The sequence below is a fragment of the Xiphophorus hellerii genome, chromosome 12 (genome assembly GCF_003331165.1).
Source record: "Xiphophorus hellerii strain 12219 chromosome 12, Xiphophorus_hellerii-4.1, whole genome shotgun sequence".
NCBI lineage: Eukaryota > Metazoa > Chordata > Actinopteri > Cyprinodontiformes > Poeciliidae > Xiphophorus > Xiphophorus hellerii.
In genome coordinates, this window is record NC_045683.1 from 437,436 (window position 1) to 456,231 (window position 18,796).

General features: G+C 44.8%; 1 protein-coding gene and 1 long non-coding RNA gene across 4 annotated transcripts in view; one reads left to right on the forward strand and one right to left on the reverse strand.

Annotated features, from left to right (window-relative positions):
- Positions 1-18,796, forward strand: part of grin1b (glutamate receptor, ionotropic, N-methyl D-aspartate 1b) — a 55,267-nt gene that overhangs the window by 9,658 nt on the left and 26,813 nt on the right. For all 3 annotated transcript variants that reach the window (XM_032578407.1, XM_032578408.1, XM_032578409.1), the window contains exons 3-4: positions 14,181-14,315; positions 15,206-15,382. In XM_032578407.1, coding sequence (XP_032434298.1) covers positions 14,181-14,315; positions 15,206-15,382 — 312 coding nt within the window. The remainder of the gene's footprint in view (positions 1-14,180; positions 14,316-15,205; positions 15,383-18,796) is intronic.
- On the reverse strand, positions 1,611-3,635 carry LOC116729716 (uncharacterized). The gene is made up of 2 exons (XR_004341195.1): positions 2,876-3,635; positions 1,611-1,970 (listed from the first exon to the last, which is right to left on the reverse strand). It is a non-coding gene; the product is annotated as an uncharacterized LOC116729716 (long non-coding RNA).

The window sequence follows — 18,796 nt, forward strand, 5'->3', positions numbered from 1 at the left end:
ACAGGTTTGGGCCGCCAGATCTAACCGGCTTCCTCCCCCACCACCAGAGCCAACTCACCACCAGGTAGTGGTCAGTGGACAGCTCCGCACCTCTCTTCACCCGAGTGTCCAAGACATACGGCCGCAGATCCAATGAAACGATGACAAAGTCGATCATCAAACTGCGGCCAAGTGCACATATGGACACCCTTATGCTTGAACATGGTGTTCGTTATGGACAATCCATGACGAGCACAGAAGTCCAACAACAGAACACCGCTTGAGTTCAGATCGGGGGGGCCGTTCCTCCCAACCACGCCCCTCCAGGTCTCACTGTCATTGCCCACATGAGCGTTGAAGTCCCCCAGCAGTATGCCCACTCCTGCCCGATGCCTCTCACCATGGGCAGCTCCAGAGTGGAAGTATGTCCAGTCCCTCTCAAGGAGGCTGGTTCCAGAACCAGAGCCATGCGTCGAGGTGAGACCGACTATTTCTAGCCGGAACCTCTCAACCTCACACACTAGCTCCGGCTCCTTCCCCACCAGAGAGGTGACATTCCACGTCCCAAGAGCTTCTGCAACCCAGGATCGGATGGTTGGGTGCATCTCACATTGCACCCAACCCCTTTGGCCTCTCCCACAGGTGGTGGCCCATGGGAGGGGGGGTCCCATGTTTCCTCTTCGGGCTGAGCCCGGCCGGGCTCCATGGGAAAAATCCCGGCCACCAGGCACTCGCCATCGTGCCCCCCCTCCAGGCCTGGCTCCAGAGTGGGGCCCCGGTGACCGTCCGGGCGAGGGACCACCAAGTCCAATGTTGCCATTTGTCATTGGGGTCTTCGGGCTGTGCTTTGTCTGGTCCCCCTACCAGGGGCATGAAGCCCCAGACAGCATAGCTCCTGGGGCACTCAAACCCCTCCACCATAATAAGGTGGTAGCCCAAGGAGAGGGCTGTTGAATATGTCTGATTTCAGATGGGAGCGGTCCCGACGTTCTACTGACTGGACCCGATCAATCGTAACCAGTGATGGCATAGTTACTCTGAAAAAGTAACTTCAATCAGATTACTGATTACTCCTTGAAAAAGTAACTCCGTTAGATTACTGAGTACTTAATTTGGAAAGTAACTAAGTTACATTAAAAGTAACCTTCTTAGTTACTTTCAGCAGCTGCTAACAACAACGCGGTGAAAATTACATTGATCTTTGCCGATACTTAATTGTAAGGTAGTTTATAATGCTAACATCGACAATGTGTCTCCACTTTTAGGTTGAACTGAAGGGGAGATTTTTTAATGGTTATAACAGTACAAAAAAACTTTAGTAATTTGTGCATGTTTTTGTGTGGTCCACTATTGTCTGGAAAACTCTAAGAAGGATTTTAACCCCCCACCCCCCACCCCCGAGCCTCCAGGTTGTGCGTTACGGCCCTGCGTTTGGTGTCAGAGCACAGCGCTCCTCCTGCGGCTCCACAGTTCAGATGGCTGCTGCACAGATTTGTGACACTTATCTTAATGTAACACTTTGTACTTATCTGGTAAGGCACCTGTAACAAAGGAATCGGTGACTATGAATCTTTACAATTAAATAGCGCATCAGAACTAGGTTCAACTCAGGAGGAGCGAGGGAAACAATGTGTTGAACAAAACACATTTATTACACATTTTGACAATAATGAAACAGAACAAAATAGTCAATGTTTCCTTTTGGTAGTCCTAAGTCAAGTCAGTCAAGTTCAAAAGTTTTTCCTTTCTTTTTTTTCAGTTCAATTCAGTTTTCAGATCTGAATGTTATATGGTAGCTACCCGGGTAGTGTTAATATGTGCAATCCCACCGATCAAGTGGAACAGAAGAAGGTTCTTCTTTGACGTCGTAGTGGACACAATCTCAATCTGCTCTTTTGGATCCTGGCTCGCCGTTCTTCACACGATGTCTCTCAACACAAAAAAAACAACCTGCATATAGCAGAAATGTATTTTACTATTTTGTGATACACCTGTAACCGGGTGGATTATTAGTTTAAATTGTGCTTATATAGAATGGTTGTAAATTCCCACAGAAGGCGCGTCTTTGAACGCATCATGCCCCGTGTCCCCGCCTCCACTTTCATGTGGCAGCGGTGTTGGGCTCGTTAGCATATATAGGCACCAGGTGTGCCAGCCAAAGACAGGAGTCGGGTCCATTGTGGCAGCAGTTTGATCCGTTGGCTGGCGCCGTGCTCGATGAGCTGCTACACCAGGGTTTGCACATTGTGGTAAATGGATTTTTGTCACCTTTGTCTGGTTCTGGGTAATGTTGGGTTGCTTTTTATAATGTTGACACTGACCTTTTTAACTGCTTTTTAGGATTCATTTTAGTGGCTGTTTCACTGTAAGCATTTGAAAGTAGCTGTTGGGAGGCCGATGAAGGAGGCTGACATTGCATATTATGCTCTCACCAAGGCGCGATTTTTCTCGGTGTTTCAGTTAAGTGGCTAACTAGATTATCCTCTAGAGCTGGAGGTGTAGCAAAGCACCACAGAACCAAAACCAGAGTTTATATTCCTTCTTTTAATGAATTAGCTAATGGGAGGTTTATTCTTTTCTTTTGTGTAATATTATTTTGTGTGATTAATTTGGGTTCTATTAGTTTGGTTTGCAGTGTTTTGTGTGTCTTAGATTGCTCTCTGTGCTAAATTAGGTCTTAATTAGAATAATAAAGTATATTTTAATATTGTGAAGGGAAGTATAAATAAAATATATTTTTGTATGCTATTTGTTTCATCATTTTGCGCCAGACTTACTTGAGTATTTTTAATTGGGAAACCCTAGACTACTTAAATAGATTTGAGAGGTCTACTAGTTGGCTTTAGGGCCACGCCCTCGGGCACGATCCGGGGTGCTTTCCCCCCGTGTTACACACCATTCTAAGTCATTTCAGTGAAAGTTTATCTTTCACTCCATGTAAATAAAATAATTTACAGCTGCGATAACCAATTTTGTCTTTTAGCTCAACAAAACATCACAACATAATATTCACTGAATTGACATATCTTTTTCTAGCATTCTTCAATTCCGTACAGTGGAATAAATAACTCACTGTCACTAGATACCTCATCAGTATCAGTATTCCAAGAAGAAAAAAAAGGCGCAATATTAGCAGAATAGCCTTTCAGAGTTAGCCGTAAGCATTGCTAATTTTCATACAAAACATACATTCTTAATCATAAACAAGTATCTCCGATTGTTTTTTTTCCTTTCAACATTGAACTATAAAATGAAATCACAATATAACTTTTAATACATAACAGCAAAATATTAGCTTGTGGCTAATCGATAGCTAACGAAGAAAATTATAGCACAGAACTCACCGGAGATTCGCATCAAAAAACAAATAAATGTAATATCAAAAACAAAGTTCTCCCGGGTCCGGTTACACAAGAATCGAAAAATCAACCATAGATGAAAACTAGCTCTTGAAAAATATTGAAAATAACACAGAGTTTTGTCAATAAAATGACCACAAAACGTTTCTTCCAGTTTCTTCTTCTGGTTATTCTAGTCCATATTCTGCCGCATATCAATGTAGTTTTAGACTACTTGAAACCATTTACTGCCACCTATCGACAATGTAGTGTACTACAGGCTATAATTCATATTTGTTAAATTAACATGGGTTACATTAATATTAATAATTACACTGGCGTTTAGTTGCACAACTTTACGGAATCGTTTTCCAAGCCCAAATGAGCAACTTCAGTTCAAAAACGAGCCCAAAAAGGCGCAACCCGCGACTCATTAAATTTGCTAGCGACTTAAAAAAGAAAAGGCCCTCAGCTTTTGTAATAATCGGACTTGGCGACAGAAACTCAAAGTCGTTTCTGTTTTTCTACCAACAAAACGTGCATCTCCCTCTTCCCTCCATTCTTTACGTTTCTGTCGCTGCTGATACTGTCGCATAGAAACGGGGATCACTCGACAAGACGAGTAGAGGAAATAAATTTAAATTCCAAAAGAAAATAGTAACGCAAAAATGATTTTGATAAGTAACTGTAGTCTGACTACTGGATATGAAATAGCAACGCGTTAGATTACTCGTTCCTGAAAAAAGTGGTCCGATCGTAACACACCACACACTACAGGATGATCGGTAACGAGCGACAATCTTAGAATGCAGAACTTTCTAAGATTTTCGTAAGGGCAAAATCGGGGCAAAAAACTTGTGTAGTGTGAACTGGGCTTAAGAGGAAAAACCAAACCAAACCCAAAACCCAGAGTCCTGACACCTTTGGCTGAAATGGCGCCTTTAGAATGCGATGTTGTGTTAATGATAAAAAAAAATTTAAAAATTGTGATAAAAGCGCACAACCAGACCCCACAGGGCAGATCGGTTTGATCAGACGGATCCACCTGACTGATGAACCAGCGCAGTTTTCTCTGCAGATGCGACCAGGAGGAATTTGGGAGGCTGAGCGTTCAGACCGCAGCAGGTAATTTAAGTGGAGTCATTTAATTTATTATAAGTTATTGGGCCACTGTCAGTAGTTTGTGTCACTACAGAGAAAAAGTTAGATGAATTTATCTGATCTATGTGTGATGGATCTGGATTCACGGTTCAACTGGGTGAATATTAACTAAATGCAGCTGAGTAGCCGATGTTAATATGATTATAATTTTATGGGGAAAAATAAAACATAACCGATTGTTTTTAATGCTGTAAATCAAGATGACGGATAACAGAAAAGTCTAGCGCCACCTCTGTGTAACATAGTTAATGTTGTATAGAATTCCACTTGTCATTACTTCCAAGTTTGAGTTCATGTGTAATGGGTGAAACAGCGCCCCCTCCTGGTGGTTGGCAGTGTTAAATATACTGAACACAGACATCTCGTTGCCAGTTCATGAGAGATGAGCGCGAGGTAGGTTCACTGAGTTTAACGCTCTGGTAAAATGTTATGTTAGCTTGATGCTAACATGAAATACTATTCCTCGTAAGGTGCTGTACCCGCTGTGATGAACCTGATTCCTGATCAGTCGTTATTCTGTTCCATACAGATAAAAATCATTTCATCTCATCCTGTTTCCTGGCCCTTATTCACACAACGCAGAACTGAGTTGAACTGAGCGATCACGATTATCGAGGTTACGTTGGTGCCGTGACCCGTTCTTCGACCACCTCAGCGCGGGTGGATGCGTCTACTTCCCGGCGCCTCAGCGGATCGTGGGTGGCACATCGGTCCCGGTTATCAGACACGGTGCTCCGTGTGGACTCTTCGCCGCTTCAGTACTGTGGCGGTGAGCAGTCTAGAAAGTGTGGAGTTATTTTTTAAATTATTTTAACAGTTTTGTTTCGTGGTACAGAGCTAATGTGTTGCTGGGCTGTGGTTATTACCGGATTTTTTTTTTTTTTGCTCTCTCTGTGAAGGAGGGGCACTTTGAGACAAAATTGGTTTGAATGTTTTTACAGCCTTGTTTTACAGCCGGGTTTTACTTGTTGATTTGTTGAAGGTGCACTTTTGCCGCTGTGTTTAATTTGTAAGTGCTCAAATTTGTAATTGTAAGTGTTTTTGATCATTAAGTGCTGAGTTATGGCAAACAACAATTCTTTTGGTAGGGGAAGGGGGTTAGGAATGTTTACTCCTATGCCTGCAGTTGCTAGAGGTAGGGGTTTGTTTTTGAATACCCCAGAAGCATCCACACCAAAACCAAATTTTGTTTATTTGGGTGAAAGAGTTAACAACACTGTTGATGCTCCACAGTGTGATGTTGATAGCGGACTTTTGAGTGACATAGCTTCACGAATTGGAGTTTCTATCGATGAAAGTATTGCATCTTGCATTGAGACCCGTTTGAGTAATACAATGGGTCCAGGGGTGGTTGGAGCTACAGCTAACGAGTCTGCCATGCTAAATGTCATTGTTCACCCTGATGTAAAAGAACCTGTGAGTTTTAAAGGGGATCATGATTCATGTTCAGTCCAAGAGTGGGAGGTTATGATGTTATCTTATATGAGAAAGAAAGGCATCCCTGTGGCTGAACAGGCTGATGAGGTTATGTCTAAGCTGGTGGGGAGGGCACATGAAGTGGTTAAAGTTGGCACACGCAGTAAGCCAGTTTTAAATCTGACTACAGGACCTGAACCCATTTTTGAGATACTGAAGCAGCACTTCAGTGATACTATGTCCTCTAGTTTGCCCTTAGCGGACTTTTATGCTACTGTGCCCCACCCCAATGAACATCCCTTTGAATATTGGCTGAGACTCAACAAAGCTTTGGATGTGACAGAGGACTCTTTAAAGAGACAAAATATGGCTTTTGACCAGGGGTATCCAAACTTTTTGCAAAGAGGGCCAGATTTGATCAAGTGAAGATGCCCGGGGGCCAATAGTTTGTTCGGACATTTTTTAACTACAAAAGTTTCATGCAAATACACTCTGTTATAAAACTATTTTCATTGTCACAATTATCTTTATCTTTCAAATGACAAAAAAAACAAATATAAGCCACTCAAGCAGATGAGAACAACTCTAAAAACACAAATTCTGCAATTCTTTCATATCTGGAGAGTCAGATAACATTGAACAAACTGTATGAAATACCTTAAATTTACATGAGTTTAAAAATATCTTTGCCTCAAGAACATTTTAAACAGGAGTTATAAGTAATGCAAAGTTGTCTGTTATTATTAAATCTTAAAACAAGTTAATTTTGCTCTTGTCATTTACAATATCTTTCAGAAAGTAATAGTTTGTGTCACATCTACAGGTTCATAACATCAACAGTAATAACCAAATCTTACTCAAGAGTTTAATAAAAATAAGTGCCATAAACCCAAGTGCATAAATGTTCTTTTGGCTCTTCACTGTTGATAGTGACAGATGTTATCGTTCAAAATACTCAATTTCATGTCCTCAACTCTCCGTGCCACACTGTTACATGCCAGGCAAACATTCGCAAATTCTTGCTTCTTCTCAGGGCAAAATGTTCTCCACCATTTTCATAACACAGTCTTTGATAAATGTATCTTCAGTAAAAGGTTTGCCATGTTTAGCTATTAACATGGCCACTTCGTAGCTTGCTTTGGTGGTATTTTCTTTTGACTCAGGCCTAAAGAAATCGCTGTTGTGATGCCAGTGCAGCTTGGAGCTGCTTCACTTTTTCAGCACGGTCACTCCCTGTTAGCTTGTTGTATGCGTTAGCATGTTTAGTCTGGTAGTGTCTCTTTACGTTGAACAAGGCAACCGTCTCACAAATTAGACAAGCACAATTGCCTTGATTTTCAGTGAAGAAGTATTATAATTCCCATCTCTCTTGAAAGCGGCGGCCCTCACTGTTAACTTGTTTTCTTTGCAGTGGCCATGGCAGAAATGAGGGGAGAGGGGTTCGCTGCACGAAGGCAGACTGATAGTATTAAAGTGGTACTGCCACCATTTGGTGAAAGGAGGAATTACAGTTTCAAGTTTTATGATTTATTTATTCTGTTTGACAGTGCAGGCGGGCCATAAATAATACATTATAAGACTGAAGCTGCGGGCCGTATGAAATCTGACCGCGGGCCATGATTGGCCCCCGGGCCGGACTTTGGACATGCCTGCTTTTGACTCTCTGTCCTGTGATCTAGCTGCCATGTTTATCCAGAACTGCCCTGACCCTGAACTGTCGCTCATATTCAAATGTAGGCAGCTGAAAGACTGGACGGTGGCTGACATTCACGAGAAGCTTGTTGAACACTGCAGAAATCGCAAGCGACTAACCAAACACAGAATGTCAAGTTTCTGGTCTTCCCAGCACCAGTAAGTCACCTCCTCTGTGCAAAGTGCGACACTCAGTACTGAAGTATTACCTCCAGCCCCAGTTGTTGCACCACCTATTGGGAAGTCAGCTGAGAACTCGCCAGACCGCCTGGACCGGGTCATCGCTCTGCTCGAACGTGTTCTGGAGCAGCAGCCACAGCAGCACAAGTTTCAAAGTAGGTTCAAGGCACACACCCAGGGGGACCAGCTGACAAAAGTAAAGCCTGCCGTACCTTGTGCTGTGTGCAGCGAGGGTGGGCACACTACTCAATATCACTGCAGGTCCAATCATCTGTGCTTTAGCTGTTTTGCACCTGACCACATCCGAGCGGAGTGTCCAGGGGCTGTGGTGAGGGAGCCTAGGAGCGATAAGCAGGTGGTGCAGTCTCAGGAAAACTGAGTGGCCCGCATGTGGTGGGGGAAAGTGTTGGGCCTAAAAGTGATCCCCCTGTTCCAAATTTTGAAGATGACATGGAGTCTATGTGTCAAAGTGCATATGAAGTGAGAGATATGGGATATACACCAATATTCCAAAACATTCAGAGACTCAAACAGCATGACAACTTGTTTTAGGAAGATGTGACACTGGGAGGAGTGGTTATGGTCAGAGCCTTGCTGGATAGTGGGTCGATGGCGTGCACTCTGAGCTCTAAATACCTCAGCTGTTACATAGGAATGTTTTAAGGAGCCCCACCCTTGAGCTGACAGCGACTGTGTTGATTGGGTGTGGGGGATCCAGGACCTTACCTTCTGGCATGTGCGATCTGGAGATGGGTCTTTATGACTGCCAAGTGATTGTCCCGACATTGGTTGTTGAGAACCAGAATGAAGAACTGATTGTTGGCAGTAACCTGTTGAGATACATTATTAACAGGTTTAAGCTGAGGCAAGATCTCCAGAACCAGGGCCCCACAGCACTCTGTGACAGTAGTGATGCAGAGCAGAAAATGCTAGGCTTGTTGGCAAGGGTGAAAGCTGCAGATGAAGACATCCATGATGCAGTTGGAACTGTCAAAATCAAGCGAGCTGTTACTCTTGAACCTATGACAGAGCATCTGATTTGGGGCAAGTTGCCACAGGTGAATAATCTGTTGGCTGGATCTACTGTTGTGGTGGAGCCAACAACAGCAAGATCTAAACCGAGAACAGTCTTAGTGGGGAGGTCGGTGTCAATTCTAAGAGCAGATGGGTGGCTCCCATTAAAGGTCATTAATCCATCAGACAAGCCAGTTACCTTGAGACGTAATGCTAAGTTGGCTGATGTGTGTACTTGTTGTTCAGTGGAGATGTTTGCTGGATCCCAACTTGGCATTCATCAACAAATACAAGTGCCATTGGACAACAGTACAAGACACAGCCTCGTCTCAGAGGACTCCACCTTGCCAGATCATCCTCACCTTGTGACACCATGCACAGTTGACACCCCTCAGGCAATGCTTAGAGGACTGGGACTGTCGGATATAGACACCGAGTCATGTGACGTTGCCCCTGAATATAAGGCTAAACTGGCTGAGCTCATTGTTCAATACCAGTCGATTTTCTCAAGGGACAAACTGGATTGTGGTAAAGCCACGGGTTTTCTACATCGCATCAGAGTCATGGATGAGAAACCATTCAGATTGCCATGTAGGCTCATACCACCAACCCAGTATGAAAAATTGAGAGAGGCACTGGATGAGATGGAGGAGCGTGAAATCATACGGAAGTCTAGCAGTGAGTTTGCATCTCCCCTGGTACTCGTGTGGAAGAAGTCTGGTGACTTACGGATTTGTAATGATTTCCGATGGATCAATGCACGCACTGTCAAGGATGCACACCCACTCCCTCATCCAGCTGATGCTCTAGCAGCCTTGGGGGGCGATGCCTTTTTCTCAACCATGGATTTGACTTCCGGCTATTACAATGTGGAAGTGCATGAGGCTGACCGAAAGTACACTGCCTTTTCATCGCCGTTTGGATTGTACGAGTATAATCGGATGCCTCAGGGACTCTGTAATAGTCCAGCGACATTCATGAGATTGATGCTAAACATCTTCGGTGACCAGAACTTTATGAGCTTGCTGTGCTATCTGGATGATGTCCTGGTGTTTGCTCCAACAGAAGACCTAGCGCTTGAGCGTCTGCACATGGTCTTCCAGAGACTCCAGAATCATAACCTCAAGCTCGCCCCAAAGAAATGTCACTTTCTGAGGAGGTCAGTGAAGTTCCTCGGTCATATCATCAGCATGGATGGGATCCAATCTGACCCAGATAAAGTGACTGCTATCGCCGCCATTACTGAGTCAGACCTTATGGAGGTTGGCACGAATATTCCCTCACAGAGGAAGATCCGTTCCTTCCTTGGCATGGTGGTCTACTACCAGCAGTTTATTGAGGGGTGTTCTGCTATGGCCAAGCCATTGTTTCGGTTGATCTCATGCTCTGAAGGTCCGCGGGGAGGTGGAAGAAAACGCCGCCAAATCCGCAAACAGTTCCGTGCTGAGGATTGGACAGCAGATTGTCACCAGGCTTTCTGTCGACTGAAGCAGGCTTTGCTAGATCGTGTGGTGCTGGCCCACCCAAACTTCAGTGAGCCCTTTCTCCTGTCTGTGGATGCGTCTACTGACGGACTTGGTGCAGTCCTGTCACAAGTGCCTGCTGGTGGTTCAACAGCCAGACCGATCGCTTTTGCAAGTAAATCACTAAGTTATGCCCAATCTAAATATCCCGCGCACCGACTGGAATTCTTCGCCTTAAAATGGGCGGTGTGTGACAAGTTCCATCACTGGTTGAGAGGTCACCAATTCACTGTGTGGACGGACAATAATCCACTAACCTACATCCTGTCCAAGGCTCGGCTGGATGCGTGTGAGCAGAGGTGGATCGCTAGGTTGGCGCCATTCCAGTTCGACATCAAGTACATCCCTGGATCAAAGAATGTGGTGGCTGACGCCCTTAGCAGAGAGCCCTTCGTACAGTCTAGTGCGTCTCACCGTTTGACAAGAATGCCTTATGATGAGCTGCTGGCAGAGGCTGCAGTGGTTGGTGCTAATGGGATCCAGGAGGTGTTTCGCTGGTCAGCCAACCCACCTGAAGTATTTGAGTGCGACCCACAGATATCTCAGGGTGTGGCGGTTGTTAAGACGGGAGCAGTATCATCACTGGAGGTTGCTGCTGTACTCCAGGGATGCAGTGGAAATGGTCCTGTGGTGTGCCCGAATGCTTTTCTCCTGCCACAGTTCTCACAGACTGTTCTAACAACCCCAAAAATCAACTCTGAGGTGCTCTCGCTTGAAATGTTGCAGGAGAGGCAGAGAAATGACCCGGTACTAAGTAGGGTGATCTTCTTTGTAGAGAGGAAGTGGAGACCTTCCAGGAGGGAACGTGTCAAGGAGTCATCAGAAGTCCTCAAGCTTTTGAAAGGCTGGGAAAAGCTGGCATTGAGAGATGGAGTTCTGTACCGGGTAGCTAAAAACCCTGTCACAAAGAAAAAGTCCTACCTTTATGTTGTCCCCCGCTCACTGCGCCAGAAGGTGTTACAAGGTGTTCACGATGAGGCTGGTCACCAGGGTCAGCAACGGACTCTGTATCTGACTAGACAGAGGTTTTATTGGATTGGCCTAGTGCATGATGTTACTGAGTATGTACAACACTGCAGACAGTGTGTTGTCAGCAAGTCACCAGAGCCAGAAGCCAGAGCTCCTTTGAAAAACATAAGGACCTCGGAACCTCTGGAACTTGTCAGTATTGATTTCTGGACTGCTGAGGATTCTTCAAACAATTCACTGGATGTGCTAGTGGCTACTGACCACTTCACAAAGATGGCACACGCTTTCTTGTGCCCCAATCAGTCGGCTAAAGCAGTTGCACACCAACTGTGAAACAACTACTTCTGCATCTATGGGTTTCCCAAGCGACTACATTCCGATCAGGGGGCCAGTTTTGAGAGTTCGCTCATTGCAGAGTTGCTGAATGTGGCGGGCGTGCAAAAGTCCCACACTACGCCTTATCACCCCATGGGGAATGGCTCGTGTGAGAGAATGAACCGGACTCTAGGCAACATGATTCGAGCACTGACACCAAGAGCTAAACATCGTTGGCCTGAGGCCCTGAAATCTCTGACATTCGCCTACAATTGTACAGTGCATGAGACGACAGGGTATGCACCGTTCCTGCTCATGTTTGGGAGGGTGCCACGTCTTCCAGTGGACGTCATCTTTGGTTCGGTGCTCAGTAATCCAGAGGTGGTGGATTATGATCGCTATGTTGAGACCCTGCGAAAGGACATGAGAGAAGCTATGGCCGTAGCCCAGTCAACAGCAACTAAACAGCTCCAGCGTCACACTGAGCTATACAACCAGAGAGTACGTGGTGTACCGGTGGAAGTGTACGACAGAGTGCTGCTGGCCAACAAAGGAGAAAGTGGAAAAAGGAAGCTTGCTGACCGCTGGGACAGCACGGTGTATGTGGTGGTTGGAAAGGATGATGAGAGCCACACCTTCAGGATCCAGAATCCCACTACAGGCCAAGTAAAAGTGGTTCACCGCAATCTGATAATGTCGATAAACGTTCTGCCTTTACCTCAGGATGACCAGGAGGAGGTTGTTCTGTCTCCGACATCAAGTTCACTTGACCTCAGTGTTGAGAGGTCAGCAATCAGTGATGTAATTTCTGACTCAGCAGAGTTTAGAACAAGAGTGTGGGTATCTGACCTACCTTTGGGAGCAGGCAGGGAGACAGATGCAGAAGATGCTGAGCAGGTGGAGGGCACTGTGCTGGAGGGAGCTGTAGAACCTACTAATGCCCTATCAGAGGTGTTGCCTCTAGCCCACCCAGTCCTTGATCAGTTACAACCCTCTGATGGAGCTGCTTTGATGGACAGCAGTTCAGCAGACTCTGGTTGCTCAGCAGTCCTAATGGCTTGCCCAGAGACCTTTCCGGCTCCTGTTACGGACACTCTCACTGATGTACCTGCTACTAGTACTTCTACAGTGACAGTAGTTGAAGGTGCGACTGCCCGTAGATCTAGAGCTGGGCGATTGTTGAGACCAGTGACTAGACTTATTGAAATGATGCACCAAAGAACAGCATTAGTTTGATGAGTTCTTACTTATAAAACTCGGTTTTGTTTGTTTCAATTTTGACCTTGAGGTTTTGTAACAATTTTGATATTTCATGTTTGTTTTGCTATTTGCGAGGTGAGTTTGCAGTTGCATATTAACAAAATATGTAAATGGGCATATTTTTTTTCCCTATGTATGTAGGTGGGGTCTGGCCAACCTTTTCTCATACTGATCCTCAAGGGATAGTCTAAGTGACTGGGTATTTGTAACTGTAAATTTGATGTGATTGTACCTCACAAGTGACTTTGGAAACGGTGGTTGTGTATTGGTTTCCTGTGCATTTGAATAGAGTTCTTACTCCATGTTGTGCGTTTGTACCTGTGGTTTTACTGTATTTTTTTCTTTTCTTTATCTTTCTTGCTTTTTCTATTGTTGTTTTGTTTTGTTTGTTGTAATGGGGCAAGTGGAATTCAGCAGGAGGGAGTGTAACATAGTTAATGTTGTATAGAATTCCACTTGTCATTACTTCCAAGTTTGGGTTCATGTGTAATGGGTGAAACAGCGCCCCCTCCTGGTGGTTGGCAGTGTTAAATATACTGAACACAGACATCTTGTTGCCAGTTCATGAGAGATGAGCGCGAGGTAGGTTCACTGAGTTTAACGCTCTGGTAAAATGTTATGTTAGCTTGATGCTAACATGAAATACTATTCCTCGTAAGGTGCTGTACCCGCTGTGATGAACCTGATTCCTGATCAGTCGTTATTCTGTTCCATACAGATAAAAATCATTTCATCTCATCCTGTCTCCTGGCCCTTATTCACACAACGCAGAACTGAGTTGAACTGAGCGATCACGATTATCGAGGTTACGTCTGGTTAAAGTATAATGTTTACTCTGTTAGCGTGGATCATTCGTTGCTGTTGCCTGTCTGGATTCTAGTTGCGTTGCTCCCTAGGAGTTGGTGCTGGTTCCGTTGCTTGGTTCTGATGGTTCATTCAGCCGTCGGCGAGAGGCCGAAATAAAATGTCGCACAGACAACCGGAGAAAATTTTCACTCAACCATGACAGACTAATGAAAGCCAGCTAGGGTATATTAGCAGCTAGTTAGCGGTAGCCTGAACTGCCTTGAGTCACAGAACACAATGAAGATGTCTGCAGGCAACTCGACAGAAAAGTTGAAAAAACCCCACATTAATTAAATTAAATAATCAAAATTTAATAATTAATGATTTCAAGGCTAGGATTCATTTTACAAATATGATGGATTTTGAGCCCAAAAGGGCCGGTTCTGGTTCCAATATTTGGTTCTCTTGCTCCCAGGTTTCCCAGTAGATTCTGTCTTAAAACAAACATTGTTTGTCAGGCAGGTCATCAGGAAATCTTCTTCTGCAGGTGTACGCTATCCTGGTCAGCCATCCTCCGCAGTCCAACGATCACCTGACTCCTACGCCCGTCTCTTACACGGCCGGGTTCTACCGGATCCCGGTGGTCGGCCTGACGACTCGCATGTCCATCTACTCCGACAAGGTCAGCCGCGTCCGCCTGCTACGGCACTTCTCACATTTCACCAGCTGATGAGTCCCGGTGTTCCTCAGAGCTCGATACTAGACACTGTGTGTTGGGAGGGACTGGAACAGATCAGAAAAGCTTAGGTTGGTTCAACTAAAAGATACACTAACTTAACTGAGGGTTAGCTAAGATAAGCTAAGCTAAACTGGCTAAGCTAAAAGTATAAGTTCAGGTTAGCTAAGTGAGCTAAGAAAAGTTTGTGTTGGTTAAACTAGAGAAAAGCTAATCTGCGATTAGCTAAGGTGAGATAATAATTGATGCTGCTGGACAAACTAAACTCAAAACAAGCTAAGCTACAGTAGCTGGTTGGTTAAGCTACGATGAACATGGATTGGTCAAGTTTTGGTAAATTATGCTAAAATAACCTGAGGTAAATATTAAATCACAGTGAGTTAGTATAAAGCAGCAGAAGAAGTGAAACCTAAACCCGACCTGATGAGCAGCAAAGGTCACGTCAAGGTCACGACTCTACGCAGCGTTTAGGACACAAAGACTTGGAGACCTGAAAGATCCATCATCCTGCATCGGCTACCTGTACATGTGTTAGCATCTGTTAGCGTCTGTTACTGTGTTAGCATGTGTTAGCGTGTTATCATCATTTTACATTCAAGAACATATGATCCAGTTCTTCTCATTTCCCAGTTTCTTCCCTGAACTGGGAGCAAATTGGACTCTGAGTCTTTCTCAGGTTTATGAAACTGTTGATGGTGAGATCAGACCAGAGCATCCCTGTAGTCTCCCAGTACTCCCAGTCCTCTCCCGTTTGTGGCTCAGAATTCAGAGAAGTGAGTTCTTAGCGTCCCGCTGTGGGTTCTTCCTCATGCTCCTCTTCCTCCTCCTCTCTGCAGAGCATCCACCTGTCCTTCCTGCGGACGGTGCCGCCGTACTCCCACCAGGCCCAGGTGTGGTTCGACCTGATGAGGGAGTTCAGGTGGAACCACATCATCCTGATCGTCAGCGACGATCACGAGGGCCGAGCCGCCCAGAAGAAGCTGGAGACGCTCCTGGAGGAGCGGGAGACCAAGGTGAGCAAGGTGCTGGGCGTTGCCCCGGCAACCGGTCGTCATCGTCACGGCTTCACCCACAGGCTCCATGTGGCGCAACTGTTGACAGAGGCCATGTGCAGATTACCCACCTAGATGCGCATGTGGAGGTACATGTGAAACTGCAGCGCCTGCAAAGCGTTTTCACTTCCTTCCATGTTTTACAAACCAGTCCTGATAGCAAAGTTTGGTTGTTTGGACCCAAGAAAGTAAGAAAATAATCATTTCTACCAAATAGGAGCTTAAAATAAACGACTGATAAATATTCACTGAGCTAACTCCTAAATGTACAGCTATCCAAAAATCAGTATCAGTTGGTGTTTGAAAAAATTAAAAGGTCAGACCCGACTTCTCCGCCGCTCACGAAGAACTGGGACAATGATCCGTTTCTTGTTCTTCTAATTCTGCATAACAGACTTACTGAAAGTGGATTTTAATCAATATCTGCTGTGAATTCAGCTCTTTTTAACAGTCAAGGTGCTCTTGGGGTCCAATCAGGGTCAGCTAGGGGTCAAATCAGGGTCAGCTTGGGGTCAAATCAGGGTCAGCTTGGGGTCAAATCAGGGTCAGCAGCCTGATTGGTTGGAAGGCCGAACTCCAGGCTATACTGTTGGTCTTGTGAGTCTTATCACCACCTGGTGGTAACTGTAGACATTACAACTTCACTGGTGGTTCTACCAGTGAAGTTCATCTCTTGTTGCAGCTTTGTGTTTCACATGTACCTTGGAGTTCACATGTGAATGAACACATTAAGACGTGTAAATCTGCACATGTTTCTGTCAACAAGTGTTGGGAGTCAAGATAGCAGTGGTGGGCCCTGTTTCGCTAATCCGCTAATATCAGAACTAATTATTAGCTTAGCATTTTAGCACCTTTACTAACTGTCAGCTTCCTCTAAATTATTTTTTCTAGAAAAATGGTAAAACTCTTTTGTAAACTTTCAGCTGAATAAAGTGTGACATCTGTGTTTTGGTTATCATCTGTTCTCCAAGTAGCAAGACGTTTATATTCATACTCTTAGTTTGAAGGGGATTAAGACTTTACTCAGAAGTTTTGTTTCCTGTCCCCGCCTTTCTGGGCTTTTTTTCCAAGTATACAACAAATGAACGAAGGAGGCACAGACAACACAAACAGGAACAAACCACCAGACGTGTTAGCTAAACAAATACATGCAAAAACTCTCAGTTATGATTTGTTGTCCACATGCTAATAACCGCAGCTCCACCAGGGCCAATCAGAGTTAGCAAAACTCAACAGCTATAAAACTGAAACCACAAGTGAAAGGTCTGATCCACAGAATCACTTCCTGCAGGTAGGAGTGTAATGACAGAGGAGACCTTGATGAGGTGCTATGCTAGGTTGTAGCACATGATGTGTCTTGTTGGTATCAACATGGATGGATTCAGCACTTTAGCATTAGCTTCTGCTAATTATCATATTATAGAATTTTAGCATTAGCTTCTGCTAATTATCATGTAAAGTTGACAGTAATGATAATTATCATTGTGCCGCTTTAGCGTAGCTCATGATTCTGATTGGTGCTTTAGGGTTAGCACAGCTAGCTTTAGCTGACCGTGCCCACCACTGCCTGACAGAAATAAACATGTTTTCTCACGGAGCATGGAAACGGTGTGTGAAGTTTCCACTGCATGACTGAGAGAGGCCTTCATCAAACCCAGCGGTTTTCTTTCATTCTTCCATCTCTGCCTCAACCCGTCTATCGTCCATGGATCTATACCTCATCTTCCCTCGTTCTCCACCGCTCCGTCATCCCCCCATCATCTTCCTGACGTCCTGCTGGACGCGTCATCTCAGCTTCTCCATCATCAGCTTCCTGTTCATTCAGGTTGATTCTGTTGATCTCCACCAAGGTTGTTTACCTGCCGGTTTGTTTCCATGGATCAGGGAGACGGAGCGAGTCGGACAGCGCCGCGGTCCGGTTGCTTTCATAAGGCTCGGATGTTATTCAGAGACAGAACTGCTGCAGGAAGTGACACCAGCCTTCTTCCTGGTTTCTGACGTTCTGATCCATTCTGAGATCCAGACCCGGAGAAACGCGTCATGATGCATGTTCAAATTAAATATTAGTGTTTTTTCTGTCAGTATTTATTGTTTCTCTTATAAAACAATATTTGTTTGTAAATGTTTATGTTTGAAACATGTTCTATGGTTTTGACAATTTGGACCCAACAACCCTACTGGTTTTACTGGTCCTCGTTTTGGTTTAGACTACCTGTTGGTAATGACTCTGGACTTCAGGCTACCTGTGAACCGGAACCAACTGGACCTTCCTTTGAAAGAACCACTGGTTCTTCTGGCTGTAACCCGTTGGTTCTTTTCTTTTTGATTTGCTGATGTTAGCTGGTACAGAATGGTTTTGGTTCCGGACGTGCAGACCTGGACTCTGAGAGTGGACTGAGACTTCCTGAAGTTATGGTTATGGTGTTAAGACTGGGCTGAAAGTTGCTTTCTCTGGAGCTGACTAGCTTGACATGTGGATTGTTCTTCTGGACTTGCTGGTCTTGATTCTGGGTCTGTAGGTTTTGATTGAGACATTCTAGAGTTGACTCTGGAGCGTTTGCTCTGATCTGATGAACTGAACTTTGGCCTTTCTGGCAGAAAGTCCAGATCTGTTGATCTTGTCCAGGATTCCCTTGTTCTGACTCTAGATGACCCCCATGTTGTCTTTAAAGCTGTTGGTTCTGACTTGTAACATTGGTAGGTCCGATAGGAAAGCAAATAGTCTTTCCTGTCAGACTTGCCCAGCTTTGTTTCTGCGGCTCTTGATTTTGTGTCTGGCAGTCTTGATAGAAACTGGTGTTGATCTTGGACCTGCTGATTTTGAGACCTTGTGGAAAATTGCTGACTGTTGTCCTGATTAACATTATTCTGGTTCTTGATTGCTGGTCTTGACCAGAACCCACTGGTTTAAACGGTTGGCTGGCAGGACTTATCTCTGGACCTCTCCAGCTCGTTACTGATGTCTGTAATGATGGTCTCGCTGACGCTGGAAGCCACTGGTTTGGACTCTGAAAACCTTTGACTGAAACCTCTGCTCTAAGCGTAGCTAAGATATCGGATGTGATGGGGCGTCTTTACTTCTAGTGGTTTCTGCTCTCAGGTTGGTGTCTAGGTTCCTCCAGGACTTTTAGAGTTTCTTTAATGAATTTGCGTCTTATTGGTTTAACAGATGTAGATTGCTGTCAGGTTCTGGTCTTGGTCCAGGTAGCTCACCTCATGGGTTTATACCGTCTCTATGGGACATGCTGGTCTTGTCTCTGGACTTGCTGGTACTGACTGGTACTGTCTTCTTTTAGACTTCAGGTTTGTCTGTTCTGGAACACGCTGATCCAAGTCGAGATCAGTTTGTCTAAAGACTGGACTTGGTGGTTTGTC